At 47.8% G+C, this 12005-nt stretch overlaps 1 protein-coding gene across 1 annotated transcript; it reads left to right on the forward strand.

The window, feature by feature from the left end:
* Positions 1-299: 299 nt before the first annotated feature.
* Positions 300-11966, forward strand: VAT1 (vesicle amine transport 1). Its single transcript, XM_069067592.1, has 6 exons — positions 300-824; positions 3963-4170; positions 4532-4702; positions 4797-4886; positions 8864-9105; positions 10140-11966. Exons 1-6 carry the CDS (start codon positions 420-422, stop codon positions 10221-10223), a joined length of 1200 nt encoding a protein of 399 aa, XP_068923693.1. The 5' UTR covers positions 300-419; the 3' UTR covers positions 10224-11966.
* The last annotated feature ends 39 nt before the right edge of the window (positions 11967-12005 follow it).

Consider the following 12005-nt stretch of genomic DNA (forward strand, 5'->3'; position numbering starts at 1 on the left):
TAATGACCATTAAGATTCTTAATTTGTCACGATATTACTAACAAACATAGATTCTCATCTAGCGGCCACTACCCTCAGCTGCCCTGAAAGACGCTAACAATGCGCTGCCTTCTTCTCTCCCACAAGAGATCTGTAGTAGAACGTTAGCACTATTAGAATGTAAGCGCTTTGAGGGCAGGGAACGTTTCGTTCTGACCTGGGCTGACGGGGAGGCGAGAGCGAGCGTACTTAGAAATTGACTAGGCACACTCCAAGAGTCCCTTTAACTCAGCCGCCGGGCTCCGCCCCGCGCCGCGCGATTCTTCGCCTCTTCGGCCCCGCCCCGCGCCCTTCGCCTCGCTTTCCCCAGCTCCCGGAGCTCGTTCCCCATTGCTGTGCAGCCGCGACCCGGCGGCGAACCGACTGAGCAGGAGACAGCCATGTCCGCAGAGGGGGAGGCAGCGGAGGTGGCCGTTGCAGCGACGGCCACGGCCGGAGAGGGGGGCGATGCCCCTCCGCAGCCCCAAAAGTCTGAGGAGTCCGCCGCTCCGCAGCCGTCGGAGGCGACCAAGGACGAGGTTCCCCCGGAGCGGCCCCCGTTGCGCTGCCTGGTCCTCACCGGCTTTGGTGGCTATGACAAAGTGAAGCTACAGAGCCGTCCGGCTGCTCCTCCAGCCCCGGGCCCCGGACAGCTGACCGTTCGGGTCCGAGCCTGCGGTCTCAACTTTGCTGACCTCATGATTCGCCAGGGGGTATACGACCGCCTACCGGCGGTGCCCTTCACCCCCGGGATGGAGGGTGCGGGCGTTGTGATTGCGGTGGGAGAGGGAGTCAGCGAGCGCAAGGTGAGCGGGCTGTTGGCGTATGGAGGACGTGTGGGGGGGTTTCAGGTATGATAGGCGAGTGGATGGGAACCGGGGGTGTGGCACAGGGGGAAATTGCCTGCGGGTTGGGTGTGTTGGTGTGTTTGGGAAAGTGAATAGTGTAGGACTTGCAGATGAGCCCTCCCTGTCGTGGGGCTCGTTAGCAGTCCCTGCGGATAAGGAATTTTGGGGTGATTATTGGGAGGGGGACTCCACCCCATATGTCAGTCCAGTTGCAGCCGCCGCCCTTCGTCCGTGGCTGAAAAACAATAGGGTGGCCTTGCGCATGCGGAGAGTGAGCTACACAGCCAGCCCCCCCCATCCCAAAAAAGGATTAGCCCCCCCCATCTTCTTGACTACGGCTCCCCCTTTCAACAAACAGTCGCGCCTGGGCTGTGCATATCCGTCGGCAAGGTTTATAGCACCCCGTTCTCTGTGAGGGTAAAGGGGTGGGGCGGAGATCAACGTTGGTTAAAAGCCAGTAGGTTTGGGGGGGGCAGAAGGGGGAGCCAAGGCCAGAGTCACATGCACCCCCGTGGCTGGCGGGGGCGGAGGGAGGGGACTACCTCTCCCTAAGCCAGAGTTAAGGGGCGGACACGCCCACCCTCTGGAAGACGGAGGGTTGGAACTCTTACTCAACCAGTTACCCCCTCGTTTCCTCCCCCTTTTCTAGGGGCGTTTTCTGCTCCGTAAACTAGCTTGGGATTTGAAGAGGGGCGTGGGGGGTAGAAATCTAGAGAGGAGGCATCGAAGGAGCGAGGGGGGCGTTCAGAGAGTCTCCTTCTGTGACCATCCTGCTATCTCTCCTCCCTGTGACTCACACTACCAGCCTGGCTCACACTGCTGCTGCTGGCTAGGCCCGGCCAGAAACCTCTGAGCACCCTCCCCAGGGAGAGATCAGACAAAGCAGCCCCCCACTGGGACCCTGGCTCTGCTTTCCAGAGCTCTGGGGGTGGGGTTGGCACTAAGGAGCAGGTTGTCCCTGCTCCACCAGTCACAGCATCCTGTTTTAATTTATCATTAATCTCAGGCACAGCCCTTGATTTCATTCAGGAAAACAAATTGAAATAAAGTTTTAGAGAAATGTGTGTGCAGAGAGATAGATCATCGACAATCAAAAGAGATCTTTTTATTAGGGACCTTTTCCCACTCCAGACCCTGGAACAGAGTCCCCAAAGGTATAGGGGGAAAAGGCTGCTGATAAATGTCTAGCTAAAACTCCATTAAAATACAGTTCTTTCCTTCTGACTATCTGTTAACCTCAAATCAGTGTCAGACCTTTTTTCCTATCTTTTTAGTTAGGAAGCTGACCTTAAGAGATGGGGGAGGGTACATGAGGGATTTGGGGGTGGTGACCAGCCACATGTTCTTGTAAATTGTTGAAGGCCATTCTCTGTATCTTCCCCAACCAATATACACAGGCCTTCCGACGGATATCCTGTCCCAAGAAGAATCTGAAGTGGGGATGTAGAATTGGACTTTGAATTGACCTCACCCCTGAGATCAAGGGACATGGGCCATGTGGAGCCATTATACAGCTGTGGCACATCCAGGGGCCTGTACAGGAAGGTCCTGGAAATGGATTGTTGGAGTGGGGGAAGGAGGCTTGGGAGTCCAAAAAACCCATGTTCAAATCCTGTTTCTGATGCATGCTCACTGTATGACCAGGGGCAAGTTAATTAAGAGCCTCAGTTTCCTCATTTCTAAAATGTGTGGAAGGACATTCTAAAATGTTAGGTCCCTAAGCTCTATTTCAGTTCCAATTCTGAGATCCTATTAAATCAGAGTTTTCATGCTTAGTCTCCCTACAACATAAAGACTGTAGGCCTTGGGGGAATAGTAGACTTTTTGGTGGAAAGGGGGTTGTGTGTGGGAGTTCTAGTCCCCTCCCCCTTCCCAGCTAACGGGTTGCTTCTCATTACCATGCAGGAGTCCCATCATTCTTGGCAAAGGCTGAGACAGACCCCAATTGTCCAGGGATCTCACCCCCACCCACATCTCTATGTTCCCCATGGAGGAAGAATAAACCTTCCACCCCCGCCCCAGAAAGGATCCCTCCCCCCAAAAAAAATGCTGCTGAGTTGGAGAAGACCAAACTATAGTCTGTTTTGCTTTCACTCTAGTCATTGTGTGTTCTGTGCTGTGTGTTAGGGGTAGAAGGAAAGTATTTCTCCATCTTGGAATGAAGGGATGGGAGAGAGTTCTCTCTGGGTACCCAATAACCTCTCTATGTATATAGGGTGTTTCAGAAGTCTTATTGTAGTTTAAAGCTGTTTGAGCTAAACGGTGCTAAAACTTTTGGAATACTTTATCCCATCCTTCAGGACTCAGCATAAATGCTTCCTCTTCAGAAAATTTTTCCCTGATTCCCACTCCCATCTTACCCTCAGAAGCTGGAGCTCTGCCTTCTTTGAATTCTCATTAGAATTTATTCTTGGGTGGCCAGGTGGCTCAGCGAGTAAGAGCACCGGTTCCAGTGTTTGGACGACCTGGAGATCAAATCCCAGGCTCAGACACTCAGCACCACACCCAGAAATAACTGGCCGTGTAACCTTGAGCAAGTTACTTAACCCCAATTGCTTAAAAAAAAAAAAAAGAATTTATTCTTGACTATAAGCATAAGAGAAAGGATGGTTTTCTTCATCTCTGCATTCTGCCTCCTCCCCAGGCAACGCAGGGCAGCCTTGCACAATAGTTAAATAAGAGAACATGACCTGGGAACTAGAAAGCATGGGTTTGAGTCATGCCTCCTCTACTTATTAGCTGTATGACCTTAGGTAAATCACTTTCTTCTCTGGTTTCTTTCTGCATAAAATGAGCGGGCTGTACTAGATCAGAGGTTCTTAATGGGGTCCATGGACTTGTTTTAAAAACCATTCTGATAGCTGAATTTTAGCAGAATTCATTTCTTATTCTTAGTATTTTATTTTATGCATTTAAAATAATCATTTTTTTTCCTGAGAAGGGACCCATAGGCTTGCCCAGACTGTTAGAGAGGTCCATGACTCAAGAAAGTTGAAGATCCCCTTGGACCAGGTGGTTTGAGTCAGGTTCCCCCAGATCTGATATCCTGTAATTTTTTTTGTTGAATGAAAAAGTCTTTTCTTCCTACTCCCCAAGGTAGGTGACCGGGTGATGGTGCTGGTGCATGCTGGGATGTGGCAGGAGGAGGTGACTGTACCAGCTGTCCAGACATTCCCAATGCCAGAAGCCATGTCCTTTGAGGAGGCAGCTGCCTTGCCAGTCAATTACATCACTGCCTACATGGTCCTTTTTGACTGTGGCAATCTTCGGCCTGGCCACAGTGTTCTGGTGCACATGGCTGCAGGTAATGGCAGATTCTTCTCCTCTGGCTGCCTCTCCCACTCCCCACCCCCAATCCTGCCCCTTCCCCCAACCCCAAGCTGGCTGTTGCCATGGCAACGCCAGGGAGACCTTGGCCTATACTGCCCAGGAGCCTCCCAGAGGCCTCAGCAGTGCTGTTGCCTTGGCAACATCCAGGCTCCAGGTTGGGTTTGGCAGTGTGGTTTCCATAGCAACTTGCCCCTGCCCCTTTCCTATGGAAATCTGGGCATGGAATGTGAGTGTCAAAGTGGGGTGGGAGGTGAGGTGCATGAGGGCCTGCCAGAAGACTTGGCCTTCTATATGTTGTTTTTTGTGACTGTCCCCTGTATGGCCGTTGGCCCTAGGAGGGGTAGGCTTGGCAGCCATCCAGCTGTGCCAGACAGTGGAGAACGTGACTGTGTTTGGGACAGCTTCAGCCAGCAAGCATGATGTGCTGAAGGAGAAGGGGGTCAGCCACCCCATTGACTACCATACATCGAACTATGTGGATGAAGTAAAAAAGATCTCTCCCAAAGGTGAGCACAGTCTGAGCAACACATGTGTATATCATGGGAAGGGGCTCCATTTTCTTATCTCCATCCCTGCTGACTTCTGTGACCTTCCCTACAGGAGTGGACATTGTCCTGGATCCACTGGGTGGAGCAGATACCTACAAAGCTTACAACCTTCTGAAACCAATGGGTAAAGTTGTCACCTATGGTGAGTTGCATTGGGGGTGGGAGAGTGTAGAGTCAACCACACTGGCATACCCAGGATGGCTGCTAGCACAGGTTCTTAGATCTGCTTTACTAGGAAAGATAACTGTTTAAGGGATCAACAGTCTTTTTTAATCACATTCAATAGTTCAGGGGAAAAGTCAGCACCCTGAACTTCAGAGAAAATACAGAGATAAAAAAAAGCAGAGAAATAAAGATCAACAGACAGGGCTCTGACTGCCTGAATCAGCTATATATTTTACATACATCCCTGAATCAAGAGAGCCTCTACATCTGAGCAGTTGGGGAGCTCTGAATCTGAACCAGGGAATCACAAGATCCTTCTTATGAGCAGTCCCCAAAGCAAAATACCAACTCAGTATATATATATTTCTCAGAGCCAGAAGGTATCACAACCCTCTGCCTCAGTGCCTAATTAGAAATTAGCAAAAGGTGTGAAAGCCTCCCCTAAGCAAGTTTCCCTTAATGGGCTCCACCTGAGGCCTATTGATGGGCAGGGAAGATCTTAAATCCCATTAACATTACAAGGAGAAACACTGAGGGAGAGGGATTGAGTTGGGGGATATCTTTGGTGTCTGGCACATAGTGGGTAAATGCTTGTCAGTCTATTGTTTGACATTGTATTTACCTTCATATGGATTAACTGAAGTACATTTTTGTTGATTTATTTTTAAACTTGTTTTATTTAAAAATTTGATTATTTGTGGTGGCCAGGTAGCACAACGAGTAAGAGCACTGCTCCAGTGTCGGGATGACCTGGGGATCAAATCTGGGCTCAGATACTTAGCACCACACCCAGAAATAACTGGCTGTGTAACCTTGAGCAAGTTACTTAACCCCCATTGCTTTAAAAAAAAGTTTTTTTGATTATTTAATGAATGGCTTAGGGAGAAGATAGCTAAGTAGGTCTGTACGTGAAGCAAGGTGGGGGAGAGATTCCCCAAATCTCTAAGGAAAAGGAGTGGGCCCTTTTTTCTCTCATTCATAAGGTCATAGGTTTGGAGATGGGAGAGACCTTAGAGGCATCAGGTTTAGTTGTCTCATGTTTGCAGGTGAAGAAACAGACTAAGTGTTGCCAAGGATCACAGATCTGCTGAGTGTCAGAACACAGATTTTCCTGACTCCTGTCCAACACTCCATCCACCATGCCACACTCCCACTGAAGGGATTTAGGGAAAGATATAGCTGGAGAGGGGGACAAGCATGGGGCTTTTGAGGCCCACTTTAAAGAAAAGGCCCACTGTGCCAGGGAGGCTAAGTGGCACAGCACCGGCCCTGGAATCAGGAGGACCTGAGTTCAAATTAGGCCTCAGACACTTAACACTTGACCTTGGGCAAGTCACTTAACCCCAATTTCCCTGCCTTCCCCCTCCAAAAAAAAAAAAGAAAAACACCACCAACAACCTAAACCAAATTTCCTCCAGGATCAAATGAGATAATATTTGTAAAGTGTCTGGTATATAGTAGATGCTTAATAAATGTTCATTCCCTTCTCTTTCCCCTCTATCCCCTAGCATGCCCTGAGTGCTGCTGTTTTCACTTTCCAGGGAAAGCCAAATCATCTTAATGTTATACCTGAATGGGGGGAGGAGTCTGGCAATGTGTAACAAGAGATATAAAAATACTTACTCTTTGGCCTGCTTGCCAATTCCACTTTGATGAATATCTCACAAGGAAATAACCCAAAAGGAATTGCAAAGGCATTTATAACTGTGCCAGGTATAATGACAGAAAATAGCCTAGTTCTAGGTTATCTGAACAAACTAGTATGCTATCACAATGGAATAGTGGCTAGCTATAGAGTGATAGGTGTATGGACTCTGCTCACATGGAGTAACCTGTTGATGGTGCTAAAGTTCTCCTAGAAGTGCCTTCTCATGCCTGGAGATACCGTGCCTCAAAGACTCCAGTAAGCCCTGTGTTGCTAGAAAGGAGGCAACCTAGCCATGGACCTGTCTGCTGTTCAAGAACCAGTCCAAACACAACAAAGATGTCACCTACACTTGCCGATTTTGCAGCCCAGACAACTGTTAAGAGACTGTCTGCCAGTTTGACAGTTAGGTCTGTGGAGACAAGATCTGGGATGTTGAAAGTAGAAAATCCACAAGATTATAGTCATGCTGGCCAAAAGCCTTCCTTGGAGGTCTTCAGATAAAAAATGAATGACTACTTGTGAGGAATGTTGTAGGAGAGGATTCCTGTTCAGGAATGGGTGGGACTAGATGACCTCTCTGGTCCCTATCAGCTCTGATCCAGTGACATGACTATATAAAAGTAGACACAAACATATAAACAAATACCAGAAAATAATCTGACTACTTTAGAGTACAGTAGGTTTCCTTCAGATGACACAGTAGATAGAGCTCCAAGCCTGGAGTCAGGAGGACCTGAATTCAAATCTGGCCTCAGACACTTACTAGCTGTATGATGTTAGACAAGCCACTTAACTCTGCCTCAGTTTGCTCATCTGTAAAATGAGCTGAAGAAGGAAATGGCGAACCACTCCAGTATCTTTTCCAAGAAAACCCCCAAATAGGGTTGAGCTGGACACAACTGAAATGACTGAACAATAAAGAGTCCCCCCTCCCCAATAAAGATGCTTAAGTTCCTAGTTTATACTTTTTCGGAGGATAGGATTGGGGCAGAGCCTGGTCTTGTGATTTCATCAATGTGGAAATTGATGCAGAACCAGAACTTATCTGGTTCTTAACTTAAGTAACTTAACTGTCTTGGAGTTACTGGTTATATGGTGAAATGACTTGCCTAGGGTCACCCAGCTAGCATATGTCAGAGACAGAACTTGAGTCTGGGTTTCCTGGCTCTAAAGCTGGTCTTCTCTTTGCTGTGCCATTTGCCTTGTCTCTCTCTGCCTCTCTCCATGTATATACAATATGTGTGTGTATACACATAAATACAGGTATCATGTATTCAGTCATTTTCTATTGTGTCCAACTCTTAATGATTCCATTTGAGGTTTTCTTGGCAAAGATACTGGAGTGACTTGCCATTTCTTTATCTGGCTCATTTGACAGATGAGGAAACTGAGGCAAAGAGGGTTAAGTGACTTGCTCAGGGTCACACAGCTAGTAAGTGTCTGAGGTGGGATCTGAACTCAGGAAGATAGTCTTCTGGATTCTAGTGGGCACTCTATGCACTATGGTGCCACCTAGTGGCCCCCTTGTGTATGCTTTTAATATACATATATATATATATATTTTTTTTTAATTTGAATATACATATATATATATATTTTTTTTTTTTTTTAATTTGAACAGACATGTAGTTTTAGAGAACCAGTGAGGAAATTCCTATCAATTCAAATTAACACCAGCTTTCCAACTTAGAACCTTAGAGGGTTATACCCTGGGGCTCTGATGGTTAAATGACTTGACCAAGGTCTCACAGCCAGAATGTGTCAGAAGCAACAGTTGAACTGAAGTCTTCCTAACTCTGAGGCCAAAGCCTACTCTCTATCCATTATGCTCTGCTGTTGCCTCTTAACGGATATGCATATTTCATATGCAATATAGTACTAAATCTATATTATATATACGTACCTAGTTTTTAATGTATTCAATGTACATAATATAGCAATATTTATATTAATAGTATGTACACACGTATATACACACATGTATAGATTCACATAAATGTATATACAACATATAGTACATATATGTCTACATATGTTTGTGTATGTGTTTTTATTTTTAAAAATCTGCCTGAGCCAAACACAGATAGAAAAATTAGCCTACTGCATCAAAGCAAATTGGTACATTCTAAAACTATCAGGAAAATGCTTTAGGATGAGACACTGGTTTGGAATTTTCTGAGTTGCTGCTTCCTGGTGGGGATTGTTTGAGAGAGGGCTCTGGTTGGCCGGTGAGACTTGATTCCTTCCTCCACCAGGAGCGGATGTGGGTGGTTTTTGATGAATGTCCTGTCCCCTCTTTTCCGCAGGGGTGTCCAACTTGGTGACCGGCCCAAAACGGAACCTGATGGCAATGGCTAAAACCTGGTGGAATCAGTTCAGTGTGTCTGCCTTGCAGCTGCTGCAGGCGAATCGGGGCATTTGTGGCTTCAACCTCAACTACCTAGAGAATGAGGTGGAGCTGGTCAGCAGGGTGGTACTGCAGTTGATGGCCCTCTACAGCAAAGGCCACATCAAGCCCCATATTGACTCAGTCTGGCCCTTTGAAAAGGTGAGTTGGGGACTGGCCCAAGCAGGCCCAAAGGGGCCTTTTTTGTGAAGCTGGAAGGCTAACAGCTGACATTGAAATGCAAGGGGCCATGGGAATTACTACCTCTGTTTTACATAAGAGGACAGTGATGGTCAGAGACACTTGCCTGTGTTCACATAGCTGGTATCAGAGGTGGCTTTGCCTGACACCAAGGCAGCGAGGAGATGCAGGGGACAGAGTGCTGGGCTTGGAGTCAGCAAGACCTGAGTTCCAATCCAGCCTCAGATAGTTACTAGCTTTGGGATCCTGGGTGATCCCATTTAATTTGTTTGCCTCAGTTTTCTCAAGTGTCTGTCAAATGGGGATAATAATGGCACCTGCCTCTCAGGATTGTTGTGAGGATCCAGTGAGATGATATTTGTAAAAGAGTGCTTGGCACAGTGCCTGGCACACAGTAAGTGCTAGATAATTGCTTGTTTCCATTCTTCATTCCTCTTTCCACTGTACAGTGCTTTCCCTACAGCTTTTGTAGGGGAAGGCCTACTCCCTGTAATCATGATGGTAGCCAAGGAGAGATGGAAAGAACACTGCACTTGGAGTGAAGAGATAAGAGTTCTAGCCTGGCTCTGATGCTCTTGGACAAGTCACTTGCAGATCTCCCTGGGGCTCACTTTTTCTGATCTGTAAGAGGAAATTGAGCTCCATGGTCTCTTTCAACTCCAAATCCTGTGAGCCTTAGGAATACTTTGGTGGGGCGGCTAGGTGGCACAGTGCAGAGCCCTGGAGCAAGGGCAGAGTGCCAGCCCTGGAGACAGGAGGACCCGAGTTCAGATCCGACCTCAGACACTTAACACACACACACAAAAACTAGCCATGTGACCTTGGACAAGTTACTTAACCCCAATTACCCTCCAAAAAAAAAAAAGGAATACTTTGGTCTTGGTTACTCACTGTCTGGGGGTAGATGGATGAGAGCATGAAGGATCAAGAACAGATAGTTTTGCTTTCTCCACAATTAAGCTTCAATGGTTGTTTTCCCCCCTTTGCCCCTACAGGTGGCTGATGCAATGAAGCAAATCCAAGAGAAGAAGAATGTGGGCAAAGTCATCCTGGTGCCCAATTCAGAGAAGAAGAACTAGAGGGGGAGGGTCATGGCAGGGGAGAAAGGTTGGGGGTAGAGAGGAGAAGGGTAAGACTTGGGGGACCTAGAATGGAGAGGTCAGGAAGTCATATTCTTTTGGGTTACTACTGATGTCTCTGCCTTCTTCCTTCTTCAGTTCTCCCAAATATACTGCCCTTCCAAGGGTCAGGGATGGTCTCATTAGTGTGATGACCTCTCTCTAGCTGTATTTCTTTCCTCTTGGTCAGGGCTGCCTCCCCTCCCTTCCTCTTCCCCCAGAAGGTTAGGAAGTGACCACTTGGATGTATGGGCCCTGCTGAGTGGGCGGGGACCCACCCAGGGGCCCAGCTGCTTCTTCCCACCCCACCTCTTGTTCCCCTGGGCTTTCTGCCCTGCTTGTGCCAAGTTTAACCTCTTCCTCCCTCCCACCCTCCCTGCCCTGTTGTGTATGAGTTGGTCTCTGCTTAATCTTTACCAATCCTATCCCCTTACTTCCCCCAAAGAAACTGAAATGCCAGCTCAGGGTGGGGGTGAGGGGGGCTGTCCTTGTGAGTCTAGTACATGTCCCATCTCAGCTGTACTCCAGAGTCCTGCAAAGTCTGAACAGCTCCAGAGCTGACCAGCCTCTAAAATGATATGCACAGTGTCTGAGAAGTCTTAGGATCGTTTTAAGCTTGCTTAAAATGACGCTAAGACTTCACAAACACCCTGTATAAATGTTAGCAATTATGTCAGTAGCTAAGCCCAGTCAGCATGCCCCTCCTTCTTATTCCTGATTTTATAAGCACAACTGGGCCTTTCCTAACATAGGGCTCTTCCACAGTCTTAACCTAGTTTATGTCTTACACCCTAGGGAAGGGACCGGACTGTCCTTACCACCCCCTTAGGCTCTGAGGGGGCCTGGCAGGAGTCCCCCTGGCTTCCCCTCTTCCACTGAGTTCCTTAGATCTGTTCTCAGTGCCTTAGCATCTGAAAGGTTTCTTGAGCTCGTGGGGAGTATAAGTGTATTTTTTCCCCAAGGTTCTCAACCCCCAACACTCCCCAGGTGCCTTGTTCTGATGGAGCTGGGGTTTCCAGTCCCACTGCGCTGCCAAAAAATCTGTGTATGTCTGAGGGGGTGGGGATGCAGACAGCCTGTAGTCTCTGAGGCTTGGTGAGAAAAAAAAAAAACGCCCCACTTTTTTGCCAGTCTATCTTATCTGTTTTCTGGTTGGGGAGAATCTTTTTTTCAGCCTTGCAGATAACTGTGGAATTTACCAGCCTGGACTCTTAAAGACAATTGTGTCCATTTCCAAACTCTGGGACCAAAATAAAACTCAAAGCACATTCCAGCTTGAGTCCTGTAAGGCCCCAACTGACTTCTGCTTTCCTTAAAATGGGAGGCAATTTTCTTAAACACAGCCCTGGATTTCTTGTTTACATTGGGGATTGGTTGGGGAGGGGGGAGGGAAGAGAACAGTAGGCAGATTTCCCTTGGGTCCCTGAGCTGGAGGCCAAATGTCAGGATTCAGAGGGTAGGCACTGTCAGCCCCTCTTCCTCCATTTCTCCATTGAGAATGGGGGATGACGGGCAGGTAGGTCACCACCCTGATCACTGCCAAATGACCGGTGTGGAGAAGGGGATGGACATATTATATCCCTCCCTCATTTTCTAAGCAAGGCCTAAAGTGAAATGTGATTTTCTGCTTGTGTGTTTGTCTCCCCTATCCACCTACTGCCGAAGCTGCCTTTGTGTTCGTGTCAATAAAGCGCCGTCCCTCTAGCTCATCTCTACTGAGTTTTGTGCCAGCGTGTACGTGTG

The sequence above is a fragment of the Petaurus breviceps genome, unplaced genomic scaffold (assembly GCF_028583685.1).
Source record: "Petaurus breviceps papuanus isolate PSGF00001 unplaced genomic scaffold, PetGlider_PUasm1.0 90750, whole genome shotgun sequence".
Classification (NCBI taxonomy): Eukaryota; Metazoa; Chordata; class Mammalia; order Diprotodontia; family Petauridae; genus Petaurus; species Petaurus breviceps.

Excerpts from the sequence above, each read along its gene's own strand:
- VAT1 (XM_069067592.1), top strand. The coding sequence starts at position 420 with ATGTCCGCAGAGGGGGAGGCAGCGGAGGTGGCCGTTGCAGCGACGGCC. Across the intron at positions 4,887-8,863 it reads GGGTAAAGTTGTCACCTATG|GGGTGTCCAACTTGGTGACC; the intron begins GTGAGTTGCATT and ends TCTTTTCCGCAG. Across the intron at positions 9,106-10,139 it reads CAGTCTGGCCCTTTGAAAAG|GTGGCTGATGCAATGAAGCA; the intron begins GTGAGTTGGGGA and ends TTGCCCCTACAG.